Source organism: Podarcis bocagei (genome assembly GCF_964188305.1).
Source record: "Podarcis bocagei genome assembly, chromosome: 2".
Lineage (NCBI taxonomy): Eukaryota > Metazoa > Chordata > Lepidosauria > Squamata > Lacertidae > Podarcis > Podarcis bocagei.
In genome coordinates this window covers 34,541,699-34,555,492 of record NC_138126.1, presented here as the reverse complement: position 1 = coordinate 34,555,492, position 13,794 = coordinate 34,541,699, and the positions used below count along the sequence as shown (strand labels likewise).

General features: G+C 41.6%; 1 protein-coding gene across 19 annotated transcripts in view; it reads left to right on the top strand.

Moving 5' to 3' along the window:
* The window catches only part of FOXP1 (forkhead box P1), a 569,345-nt gene that overhangs the window by 496,135 nt on the left and 59,416 nt on the right, over positions 1-13,794 (top strand). For all 19 annotated transcript variants that reach the window (XR_014005113.1, XM_081184115.1, XM_081184128.1 and 16 more), the window contains one exon: positions 6,556-6,660. Coding sequence is in view for 18 of the 19 variants with exons in the window: in XM_081184115.1 (XP_081040241.1) it covers positions 6,556-6,660 (105 nt within the window). In the remaining variant the exon portion in view is untranslated. The remainder of the gene's footprint in view (positions 1-6,555; positions 6,661-13,794) is intronic.

Genomic DNA, 13,794 nt, shown 5'->3' with positions numbered 1-13,794 from the left:
CACAATGAGGTCTCTGTTATTCTTCTCTCCCTTAATTTTGACCCAAATGCTCTCACATTGGCTTTGAGGTTCTAAATCTTGGATCTCTTCACAGGTATACACATCCCTGACATATAACGCCACTCCTCCTCCTTTCTTGTCTGGTCTGTTTCTCTGAAATAGATTGTATCCCCCCATTATTACATTCCAATCGTAGGACTTATCCCACCAGGTTTCAGGTATAAAGAAAACAGTCATATTTTCAAGCACATAAGTCACATGCCAAAGAACTGCAGCCACTCACGGCTTCCTGGCAAATATTATTCACAGCTCGCCTTGTCTTGAAACATGCATCTTCCCTTCTCACTTGATGTTCATTAGGAGACATGTAGTGTGCATAAAGCACCGAGGAACCAAAATATGGCACTGCCCCAGTATATTGATAATTTACTAGGATGTTTCTTCAAATAAAGTGAAAAGAATTTTCCCCCTGTGCGTTTTTCATATAATGTGATTCAGAGTGGATTAGAGCATGCATAGAGCAGCCATTGGCTGGCCAGTGGAGAAAACATCACCATTTCTGCATTGCTGCGCAGTGAAGGGGGCAGCAGTCTTGGCTGCATCTGGATTTCAGGGGAGATTGCAGTGTGGGGTCCGTGATCTTGGCTTTAGGTTCCCATTTAACTACACATCCTGTTATTGGCAGCTCTCTTGATTTTACCCAAGGACTTCTGAGAACTGCTGTTGGTACTACTTCAGTTCTGCCTCTCTCTGTCCCTTATTTTCCCCAAGTAATATGAATAGCACAAAAAATGGTTTCATTTTTATTTTTCACATGGAATTTATTTGTGAGTATGGGGGGGGGGAAATAACACTGTCAGCACTTAATGGCAATAGTTCAAGAAACATGAAGCATAGTCCTGGCATTACAAACCTTTTTGGATAGTTTGGGGAACGGGTCTTACTGATTTTCCCAATTTTTTGGTGCATATTTATATAGATAGTGGGGGTTTTGTTACTACAGCTATATCTTGGGCATGCCAATTATGTCATTTTTCAAATATAAAATGAAAATGAAGATTTTTAGGATTCTGCAAAAGCCACCAGATTACATATTAGAAAGCAGTGTTCATGATTCATAACATGAACACAGCTGTGCAGAATTCTATATACACTCACATATAGGGCTCAGGGGATGTTTTCATAAAATTGGCGAGTGCTATTAGTCTTTATTAGATATATTTAAAAAAACAGATTAGGAACTAGATATGTGGTTTGCACTGGCATTTACAAGTTGGCAACTATAGAACACATGGACATTTTGTCCTTTCCTTGTTGCATTTGTGTGGCTTTTGTGCTTGCGATTTAAAATGTTTGCAAAGTCTGCCAGGTACTGAAACAAAAAACACAGACATAGCTACAATTTTTTTTCATTGATCCTAATGGGCTGCTAATATGAGTGCCTGGTTTCCCACTCTTCTGTTCAAGTCAGTTGATAACAAGTCAACAAAACACAGTCTTATATTCAATTTAAAAACAGCTGGGTGTGATATAACATCAGCTGTAAATCCCCCTAGCAGAGCTTGTCCTAAAATGGCCCTTCTTCTACCTCCAGTATGAAGCTGAATTGTCTACTGAGGAAATAAATTGGTGCTTTTCTCTTTTTAAAAACTGTAGCCCTACTACTTGCAGCTGAAAAACAGTTTATTGAAATATACTTATATCACATAGCAATACTACACATAGATAACATGTCTTTATGTGTGATTTTATCTGACTCATATTTTATTACTGAGACTTTGACAGAGTTTGGATGTCACGATGAACAATGGTTTATCATGATGAGAACACGTCTAGCCTTCCCTGTGCTCCCTCCAACTCCTACCAGGGGGAATACAGAAGTTTTCTTTTCCATTTTTATTTCACCACAGTTTACTGTGCCATCCAAACTTCACAAGCTGTGGGCAATCTTAAATACGGTTTGTTTGAAACCACCCATCTTCAAACCATGCTTTATGATGCTGTCTTGTGCCAGCGTGCATATGTTTAACCACAGTTTATAGTTCAGATGTAACACTAAACTTTGCTAAATTAGAAACGAAAGGTTCTAATCTTCACCTTGTGACTGTGCCGGAGGATGCTGGGAAGAGTGTTCTAGCCTGGTGAGGAGCCTCAGCTAATTTACATTACAGTCAAAGTTTATTGTGACATCCAAATTCAGAAACTACACGAAACAGTTTGCTGTTATTCTTATCTATTGAAAGTACAGAGGTTGTTGCCATCTCTACTAACCAATATACAGTGGTGCCTCACAAGACGAAATTAATTCGTTCCGCAAGTTTTTTCTTCTTGCGAGTTTTTCGTCTTGCGATGCACGGTTTCCCATAGGAATGCATTAAAAATCAATTAATGCGTTCCTATGGAAACCGCCTTCAGACCAGGTCCGGGGACAGTCTGTCCCCTGACCTCTTCTGAAGGCTGGGGGGGGGACAAGGGCTTTTCTTCCCACCCCCAGCATTTTAAAAAACCCCGGGATAGCGGAGGACTTCTCCGCTGTCCGGGGCAATCTTAAAATGCTGGCAGGCGGCATTTTAAAATCGCCCGGGACAGCGGAGGACTTCTCCGCTGTCCGGGGCGATGTAAAAGCCCCTGGGAAGGCAGGCAGGGGGGACAAAGACTTTTGCCCCCCGCCCGCCTTCAGAAGAGGTCCTGGACAGCTTCTCGCCGCCGCCCCTTGCTTCAAAAGAGGTCTCGGGACAGCGGGGAAGACGCGCTGCGCTTCCCGCTGTCCCCGGACCTGGGGCTGCGGGGAGAAGATCGCTTCTCCCTGCCGCCCCTTGCTTCAAAAGAGGTCTGGGGACAGCAGGGAAGAAGCTCTCCCCGCAGCCCCTTGCTTCAAGATAGGTCAGGGGACAGCGGGAAGCGCTTCCCGCTGTCCCCAGACCTGGGGCTGCGGGGAGAAGATCGCTTCTCCCCGCCACCCCTTGCTTCAAAAGAGGTCCGGGGACAGCGGGAAGCGCTTCCCGCTGTCCCCAGACCTGGGGCTGCAGGGAGAAGATCGCTTCTCCCCGCCGCCCCTTGCTTCAAAAGAGGTCCGGGGGCAGCGGGAAGCGCTTCCCGCTGTCCCCGGACCTGGGGCTGCGGGGAGAAGATCGCTTCTCCCCGCCGCCCCTTGCTTCAAAAGAGGTCCGGGGACAGCGGGGAAGACCCGCTGTCCCCGGAGCTTGCGGGGCAAGCTTCGCATTTGCGAAGCAAGCCCATAGGGAAATTCGTCTTGCGAGGCAACTCGAAAACGAAAAAACCTTTCGTTTTGCGAGTTTTTCGTCTCGCGAGGCGTTCGTCTTGCGGGGTACCACTGTAGTGGAGATGGATATGATTTGCATCGATTGATCGATGGCTATCCTTCCAAGGGGCTCAGGGTGGCATATGTTACCCATCGCTCCCTCCACATTTATCCTCATAACACTGTGAAGCAGTTTAAGCTGAATGATTGTGAATGGCCCAACACTGCCCAGTTAGCTTCCTGGCTGAGTGACGATTTGAGTACCCCTCTCCCTGGACCAAGTCTGGTGTTCTTTCCAAAGGCTCTGTTAGAAGGCATCTCCAATACCTCAAAGCTAACAAAGCACGCAACCCCCAAACCTCCCTATAACTAAGCTCAAGTACACATAATTGACACAACAGCACATTCTTCCTCTTCTGCTATGCCTCTCTTCCCCTCCTTCCTCTATCTCGAATGCGTCAGATGGTAGACTGTATACCCTTTGGGGCATAGACCTGTCCTCTTGTACTTCATGCAGCGCCATTGCACATTTGTGGAGCTATATAAATAAAATAACAGCAGCAGCATGAATGTTCTGTATTTTGACATTCTGACCTGCTGTGGGTTTTGTGTATGCAATGGGAGGATTAAAATGTGTGTGAGGGTACACTGTAAAACTGTGATAGCTCAAACCTACAACAGTCTGTGTCTTATATTTAGGCAGATCACACCAGAATCTGTTGCAGCCCAAGAATCACATGTTGCAGCAACATTTTCCCAACCAATTTTTCTTCTCCACTATTTCAGCGATGGGCTTCCAGTTGCTGGAATTTAGTTGCTGATGGAAATTAACATACATTGCGGCAAATGATTCTTGTACTGCTATGCAAACTACAAATTAAATTGATTTCCAACTTGGAGATTAACCTATGCACTTGAAAAGTAATAGATGTAGCATCTTTTTACCTATTTCCAGTGATGGAAAAATTAGGGTAACAGGCATCGAGAAATTTTCAGTTCCATTGAGAAGTTTTCTGATGCCCTAGACCAGACATGTCCAACACGTGGATCGTGTAAAGGATTCTGATCTAGCATGACCAAGGCCTCAGGGTGCTTCCGCCCGCCGGCATCTCCCATGGCCACTGGGCACCCTCAGTGCATGCTCAGCCACAGAGAGAACAACTCCACAGGCACTTTCCCCACCTTTCCAGCTCCAGCCTAGCTGCGTTTACTCGAAAGTAAGCCACTGTCCCCCCCTTCCCCATGGAGCTCTTCCTCTGGTAAAGAGGGAATTGGACATTTTAGGGTATGTTGGCTTCCCGCATGCCAAGGGCCCTGGGAGGGGGCTGGTGGGTGGGTTAATAATTTGTTATTATTTTTTAATAATAATAATAATAATAATAATAATAATAATAATAATAATAATAATAATAATAAATATAATAAATATAATAATAATATACCCTGCTCATCTGGCTGGGTACCCCCAGCTAAATATAATATTAGAAATGACTCCAGATGTGGTTCATCTCTACACCCATCAGCCCCAGCCAGCATGGCCAATGGTCAAGGATGACAGGAACAACAACACCTGGAAGGACCACAGGTTCCCCATCCCTGCCCTATATGGTCCCTCACATGCTTTTAGGTCAGCTGGAGAGGCCGTGCTCATGGCCCCACCTTCACAAGATCCTTAGGAGGCAGTGACAAGAAACAGGGCATTTACCATAGTGGAGAAATGTGGTTGGCCCCCCACAGTGAGTAGTTTTAAGAAATAAGTAAATACATTTTAAAAAAATATCAACAAGCATTTGGTTGAAGAGCTTTTAATTTTCTATTTTGCTGATCAGCTACTCTGCTGCTTGCTCTGTAGCTTATGGAATTTTATTGGCGATTTTATAGTGGTTTTGTTTTGTTTGTGTGTATCATACATGTTGGTTTTTGTATGCTGCTTTGGGGTTCTTTATATTGGAGGAAATGTGTGATATAAGTCTAAGTAATAATGAAAACCCTTACAATTCAGCCAGTAAAAATATCAAATTGCTCATTCTCTTGTTCGCCAAAAGAAATTATGAAGTAAGATTTTACACTGATTTGTAACATATTCATATGTGTTGAATATGACGGGGGGGGGGAATTGGGGGTTCCAACCCCTACTTGTAGTTAATGCCTGATAGAGACACATGCATGTCTATTATTATTTTTACATCTTTTTGCTTTTGAGCTTGCAGCTTGCAAAGACAGTCAGCTGAACACACACACACACACACACACACACACACACACACACACAAAATTTGGGAGAAGAAATGAATGTGGACAAAAAAGTGCACCCTTCAAGATAACTGACATGTCTTCTTTTAAAAAGTCATTTAAGGTTATGGAAATTGTCAGGAGAAAATAATTTCCTTTGCTGAAGAGGTTTTCATGCAGAAGTTGAGTAAAGATATTTCAGAACATGGTTCATCAGTTAATGCAACAGATACATTTCCCTGAGCACCACATGGCCTGGATCAAAGCATCTCATGACTTGGAGCAGTGTGGCCAAATCATTATGTATTGATTGGAATCCTGCTAGAGTTTTAACTCTTCGATGTTCAAAAAGGTGCTTCCCACCCCAGCCACCTTTTTACAAGCTCTGTCTTGGTGGCCTAGGTAGCAGTGCTGCTGTTAATGGCACGCTTCTGTCCCAGTGAAATGACAGAATTCCCTTTTTGCTACGTTTCTTGTTAAAATGAATTTTATAATTGGGAAACATTCACTGTATGCTAAGAAATATGAACAGACCTGCAAGAAGAGGAGGGGAGGATGCAGGTCTGTTATGATAGGGTTAAAGATGCCATAACACAGATATGCATGCTTTTCTTTCTTTTTGTCTTATACAGTATTTTGGAGCACCTGTAACCCTCAAAGTTAATTAAGATGCTAGATATAAACTGCAAGGGTATTTAGTCTTCCATCTGCTGTAAATATGCAATTTTCAAACACTTTTTGTATCTAAGACATAAAGCTACACTGTCAAATGTTCCCAGCATTCACTTCCTATGTTTATTTCAGTTCTTAACAAAACTTCTAATTTATTAATCAATCAGACACACATAACCTGCTTGCTACAATCCCGACACATTTGCGACTCTTCTCTTGTAAAGCTCAAAGGAGGGCTTCCTTGAAACAAAACGGAATTGTACGTTCCTGAATATTTCACTTTTTTATGTGTTTATACTTACATATTTTGCTTTCAACGCTGCAGCAAGTTAAAGTCATTCAAAGCACCACCTTATAATGCTTTCCTGCTTTTTTTCCTTCCCCATCAGTTTATCCCACGAAGAACACTCTCATAGCCATCCGCTTTATGGGCACGGAGTATGCAAATGGCCAGGCTGTGAAGCAGTATGCGAAGATTTCCAGTCATTTCTAAAGTAAGAATATTTTATTTATTTTTTGGCATTTCATATATTTCATTAAGTATGAAACTACCTTCGGATGAGCTGAAAATATCTCCTGCTGTCGGTGGCTTCCTGTCAAAGGTGTCTGTTGTAAATACATATGATGTGCAAGTTGTGTTGTCCTCAGTAAAGCCTGGGCAGAAGGACATTTCAGGGTGACTGCCAAAGGACCTCCCTCATCTGGCACAGTCTGAAATCAACAGATTACTGGGTTCAGCTCTGCTGCGTGTGCAGATCACATCCAGTAGTGTTTGGGTTTTTATGACAGTCCTCTGTCATTCTTGTATATGTTTTCACCAAACCTTAGATCCAACACAGAAGCAACGGAGGCTATCCTCCTTATTTAATTGATTTTGTAACTGCTTTTATTGAATACAGACTGGCAAAACTACATGCATCGTTAATTGTGTCACATAAGTATCTAATAAGCAAAGTCAACACTACTTAAATTAAATTCTAATTATATTAATTGAGCCCCTGTAGTTTGACACAGACTTCTCCTCGCTATCAAAAAACAAAAACAAAACAGTTTTAAATGCGGTATAAAAGTTACATTACTGGCAATTTGGTATGGTACCTGCAGGCATTCCATTTTTGTAAATTGTAGTCTGTTTTTGTATTTACCACTGTCATTTTGGAAACTACCACAGACAAAGGTGCTATTTCTAACTTCCACATGTCACATGTTTGCTAGTCGATCTGTCTTGTGTGTTGCCCGTTTATACAACTGTCCGCTATTCTGCACATCCTCCAACTGACCCCAGAGCTTCAATTCTAGTTGTGGATATTTTTGAATACAGTATTTTTGGTCTGGATTGGAGAGAGAGCAGCAGAGAAGCCATTTACAGAGTGTTGAGAGGATGCTCCCCACTTAATGCGGTTGTCGCTTATGCGCTTGGGGGCCTGGTACCTAACCCCCTGCCTAAGTGGGGGGACACCTGTAGTCAGTTCTATGCCATATTGTCTGTGACCCTCATAGCCTTTCATAACTTAACTCTCTTAACATTGCTTATGCGATAATTTCATGGGCACAAAGCATTTTTCAAAAGGGGCAAATCTTTTATAATGCCCTCAATTCTCCTAGATAAGAAAAGAAATTGGGAGTCTTGTTTTTGTTTTATACATTCTGAGAAATGAATATAATAAAGACTGGAAAAGAAAAAAGAAAGAAAAAACCAAGGGTGGTTTTTTACACACACACACACACACACCCCCTACCTGTAATCATTTTGTAGTGTTTGTTCCTAAGGTAAGGAACACTACAAGTTCTTTGATTTTAAAGATAAATTCTGTTCAAATAACAATCCTAGTTGTCTTTCACTCACAGCTAACAGGAGGATGCTTATCAGTATCAGCAGATACATAAGCTATTGTACACATTCATTTCCCTGTTTCTTTTCAAAATAAGTTGCAGTTTTACACAAGGGCTTTCTGTGTTTTCTCTTCCCTCCACCCCTTGAGGCAGTCAGCCACTGGTTGTCATGCAATTGTACCATCAGTTAGAGCTAACTGCTACCAGCAGGTGATTCTGCTAAATCTAATGAAACCAACACACCCTGCATTGCCTCGAATACAGAAAAACAAAAACAAGTCCACTTTTTACTGCTGTGACAGAATGGTCTCATTCTCTGCAGCAAGAAAACAAAAATGCAGGCAGATTTTGTATGCTCTGCCTCAAATATCTAATGCTGTATAATATGGGAGGCAGTAGCAGGGCCACTGGGCTTCTTTTCTTCTTCCTTTATAGATAAATGCCGTTCTTGGGCACACAGGTAGTTCTTTGAAATTAAAGTACATGAGGGCTGATGAGGTGTGCACCTTCTTGGCACCCATGTAGTAATTTGATATGCAATAAGCACCTCCAATAGTCACTGCATAATTCAAACCTAGGGGTAGTAGGGTAAACACATGCAGTTTGGGATCCGTGCAATCTAGATGCTTTAGAACAGGGGTCAGCAAACTTTTTCAGCAGGGGGCCAATCCACTGTCCCTCAGACCTTGTGGGGGGGGCTGGACTATATTTTTGAGGGGGATAAACGAATTCCTATGCCCCACAAATAACCCACAGGTGCATTTTAAATAAAAGGACACATTCTACTCATGTAAAAACACGCTGATTCCCGGAACTTCCGCAGGCCGGATTTAGAAGGCGATTGGGCCGGATCTGGCCCCCGGGCCTTAGTTTGCCTACCCATGCTTTAGAGCAGGGCTCTTTTAGAGAGCAGTCCAACGTGCAGCCTCATGTGTTCCTCAAGGCTTTTTTTGGTGGCCCTCAGCAACATTTGACAACCCTCTACCACCAGTGAGATGCTGGGTTTGGAGAAGGAGATGTGAGGGCTCTGACAGCATCCCAGAGTCCTCCAGCCTACTTATCAAACCCCAGTGCCTCACTTAGCTGGCTTTAGGAAGGCAGCACAAGGGCTGGGGAGGGGGAGTCTAATTTTGGGCTTGCTGCCCTCCTATACAGCAAGGCAGTAAGCAGCCCACAGGTTCCATGTCAACGTACTCTTGCAGTACCGCCCTGATCTAGAACAACCTTCATCAACCTGATACCCTTTTCGGTGTTTGGGGCTATCACTCTCATCAGCCACAGTGGCTAATAATCAGGGATAGTGGGAGTTGTAGTCCAAAACCTCTAGAAAACACCAGATTAGGGAAAGCTGCTCTAGAAAGTGCATGGCTGAATCTACCATTAGTTTAGGATATCCCAGTAAAATGGATTAATTTTTTTAGGGACAGCCACCCCCCCCCCCCCCCGGGCGGATGAGGGAAGGATTCCAAACCCAAGATCCATTGCAGTGACTGAGGATTCAGCAGATTTCTTGCTAAACCCAGCAGATTCCCGGCATAGCGCCCTCATCTGGGTTTAGCTGGGGCTCAGATGGTTGAGCTGAGACAGATGGATCTTATGCTGGCATAAACCACAAAAGAGTGGATGTTCTGGAGGCCGTGAGGGATGTGTCTGAGCAGGGGAACTTCCTTTGGTTCATAACTCAGTTCAGCTTGGTCACGTGACTTGGCAACTCAGCAGAACTTAAGCCAGCAAAATGAATGATATAAGTCAAACTCTGTTTTAGAGTCTTCTTGTCCCTTTGCTAGGCTTAGGTATAGATCTACTCCTGAGCAAAGTATGGAACAGGGGTGATTGATGCTGGCTTAATTTAAGCTAAATTGCTCCCTAGAACCCTATGCGGGTCACTGCCATATGGGCATACTATGCAGGATGTTCTTGAGTACCTTTATAAAAAAAATTGTAGTAGTTTAGTTAGGTTTTCATTATTTCCAAACTCTACACCCGTATTTTCTCGGAAACATATAGCTTGCCTGTTTTGGGAACGTTGGAGTGTTCACAGTTCCAGCACAATGCTGAACCATGATTTGCTGTTATATCTGAACCCTACAGCAGCTTTCCAGAACTGGTTTTTAAGGACAGCCAAAGGGAGGCTATTAAACCATGGTTTGACATTGGTTTCCAAATCATAGCTTGCACCAAGGCTATTATGACACTGTTATGTTTAAATTCACATACCATTTACAAACCACATGTCTGAATTAAAGGGGGGGGCAGTTGAAAATGAAGCATAATTTAACTGCTTTCTGGTTGTTGTTGGGTTGCCGACTTTGTTTTCCAGTTGTATGCCTCTCCTGCAAAGCACAGATGGGCAGGCTTTCGTGGTACAATTTTGCTCCAGGTACTCCATTATGGAGCCTAGAGAACACCCATAGGAGAATGTGATCTAGCAGTGTGTGCTTGCTGAGAGCTCTTCCCAGGAGAATGCAGAGAAGAAGCATGTGAACAGTATGCACATTTATTATGGGGAAAGGGGGACAAAATATTTTTGTTTTTGGAAGTTTCCCTCCTGGGGAAGGAAGATGTTGTTAGTGACCTGAACAGAGCAAAGATGGGCAACTAACTTTGGGAAACCTTTGTTTTTACCCTGTAGTGACTATATGCCCATTTAACTTTAAGGGAAAATTCTTTTCATAATATTGACAAACACCGTTTCAACATATTTTCAGTAGGGACTACCAAAAATGGTACTTCAAAACCCCAGTGGGGTTTTATCCAATATTATTTACATTTCTTTCTCTCACTTCCTCTAAATCAAATTATTATTTTGCAAGAGTAAATAACTTTTGACACCGTAGCCTGCATAGTATTCATGTGCTTGTGGTTTTGGAGTGCTTGTAGGAGCAGTAGTAACACATTAGAATATATATTTAAAACGGAGGTTTTTGTCATTTGTAAATGGAGGCTTGCTGGTAATCTGCATCATGTGAATTTTAGTTTTAATAAAACTGAGGAGGGCTTGTGTGAAAGAAACTCTCTCAGCACACTCTGCAATGTTTTCACAAGTGTTTTTATCATGGCAACATCTTGTTTACTTTAGTTGCTTGCCTAAAACTACTTGGAACATGTTAAGAAAACATTTCAGGAAAGCTTCTAAAAGAGGCTTTTGTTTAGCAGCCACTGTGAGGCTGCTCAGCTCACAAAGGTGTTAACTTTCAACCCCTTAAGCACTTCCACATGAAATTCCAGTAACTATGCTTGTGGTTTTTGGGAAGAAAAAGTGCACATTAAAGAGATCAGGTATATGCTAATACACGTTGAAGGAAGGCCGGAAATCATAAATTGTTTCAAATGCATTAATTGCTATTATTTGCGTGTCAGAAAGTTTTAGAGCTGAAGTTACCTCCAGAGTTAACAAAACAGAGACTTCTGGTAAAATTGGTGCAATGTTAGAAGAGGAGTGTGTAGGGGGAGGAAAGCCTACATATATCAAAGCCTGTATATATACCAAGGATATGTATGGTCTTAAAATTCAAACACATGGCCCTGGCAGTTCACCTCTTCAAACATACATAAAATAGGTGGCTGGCTAAAGGTTTTCCATGCTGTTAATCTCCTGTAAGTGACCTAACAGGATGACCAAAATGTATGAAATCTTTTCTGTGTGAAATATACCTTGCCTATTAACAGATCTAAAAACACACACACACAAAAACAGTTCATTTTATTCCTCAGATTGTCAAACGTGCAGAGTGGAGTTCAGATTTGAATGCCACAGGTTTTTACAGCATGCTTATTAACCTCACTGACATTGTACGGAAGTTCAAGACCTTTCCAATAGTTGCGTCACTTAAAAAGGTCAGAGTGGCCTAAATACCACACTGCCCTCTAGTGATGTATATAATATTAGAAGTAAAAGTTTTAGCGAAGTGTCCCAAAGATATTATCACAACTATCATTACTTTGTATCGTTTTAATATGGAGATAAGAGTTACTTGGTAATCCTCTTTTACTTCGTTTGGTCAGCTTTCCAAGTGGACAGATAGCTATGAAATGCGCATCTTTCTCCTTACATTGAGGATATTTGTTTTGTGCTGTGTACTGTGCTGGAACAAAACCCCTTGTCTTTCATAACCACATATGGGAGTTTTAGGTGCTTAGTTTATGTTTCCCACTTTTAATTTCCGGTATCTAATCAGAAAGCATTACTTAAGAGACAGGGATCATCTTTGTTTCATACTTTTTATTGACACCATCTCCCACATTATTGCTATGTCTAAATGGTAAAATTTATTATTAGCAATAGTGTCACAAAAGTCTGAGACAGCGATTTTCCTTTCAATAAAAGTAGTTAAAAACCTTTTAGAAAATCCATAATTTTGATTGCTGGTACTTCATAAATGTATAACTGGTACTTTTTAGCTGTCTCTTTAGGGAAAAATGAGTTTTATCACCTGCAGTACCTGGGTTAATGAAATTGTATGTTGGAATTTAGCCAGAATGAAAGATGAGATCATTCCGTGGTACTGGTATTAGCAACAGGTCTCATATAAAGCTTTGACGCTTAAGGCAAGTATAATTACAACTGTGTGCATATGCGATTATTTGTCATTTTCAAAGTTCCTGTACTTTTGAAAGAAAATGAAAACATTACCGTAAAGGTCCCATGGTCTGAAAAGCTTTAGCAAAGCAGAAAAGAAATATATACATGTTCATCTTTAACTAGAAAATAAAATTGCTTGCTTTAAATTTGAGCCTCAGTTTCCTGCTCAGCCCTTTACAAAAATACAACTCACAGTTCAAATTTTAAAGAAGTGTTGCCTTTCCCCTTCCCATGTCTAATTGTTTGTGTGGATATTAGCCATCCAGGAAATCCCATACTAAACAAATACGAATCCAAGAGGATCTTGTGTTCTTCCACAGGCAGCTCAGGATATTGTAGACAGTTACAATGATTTTATTTTTTCCCTTTTTGCAACCTGGTATTTATTGTATTTATTTTATGTATGCTGCCTTCTTTCAAAGACAGAGAGTCAGCTGTCAAAACGGACTATTTCAGTCCAAAGGGAAGCACTTGATATACTCCTTTTTAACCTTGGCTTTCTTCACTTTTTAGAGAATTCTATATATGTATCTTTATATGGTGATAAAGGAGAGCTGTGTTGTGCCGTGACACAGAAGCTTAAATTCAGGCCTGTTACTGAAGACTCTTTTGAGATGTGTAAGCAGTGCAGGAATCCTGAAAGGCTGTCAGGCGAGGGTGTTGGTTTGAAATGTGCCTGGAATCTCTAACCAAGCTCACTTTCAAATACGGCAATATTTCCCTCCCTAATGCACAATTAGTAATACCCCCTCTTGATGATTTTCTTCTGGGTGCGAAATTAAAATAAACACAGCATCCCATTGAAATAGAAGCTAATGCATGAATCCAGGACTTCTCTATAAAGCTGTTTGGTGGCTGCGGTGTGTGTTTTAATTTTAAAGATGACATTTGTCTACCTGCGACTCCGTTATGTATCCTGTGGAATGCAGTGCTGTTTAGACACATGGCTACATCTGCACTTGATTTCAAGACTTGGAGTAGGTGATTTTGCCAGGTTTCTGATGTCTCAATTTAACAATAGATGTGAGAGTGCACAAGTGGTTAAGCTGTCCATTTTTAATAATAAATAATAATAACGGCCGTGTCACAAAAGTGTGTTTTTATGTTAGCCTGTTGTTTTTGTGTGCTAGCATGCTTTTTATATTTGCATTATCAGTGACATATGCCAACTTTCATAGCCATTCCTGATGTCTCCACACTTCCCTAGCCTTTT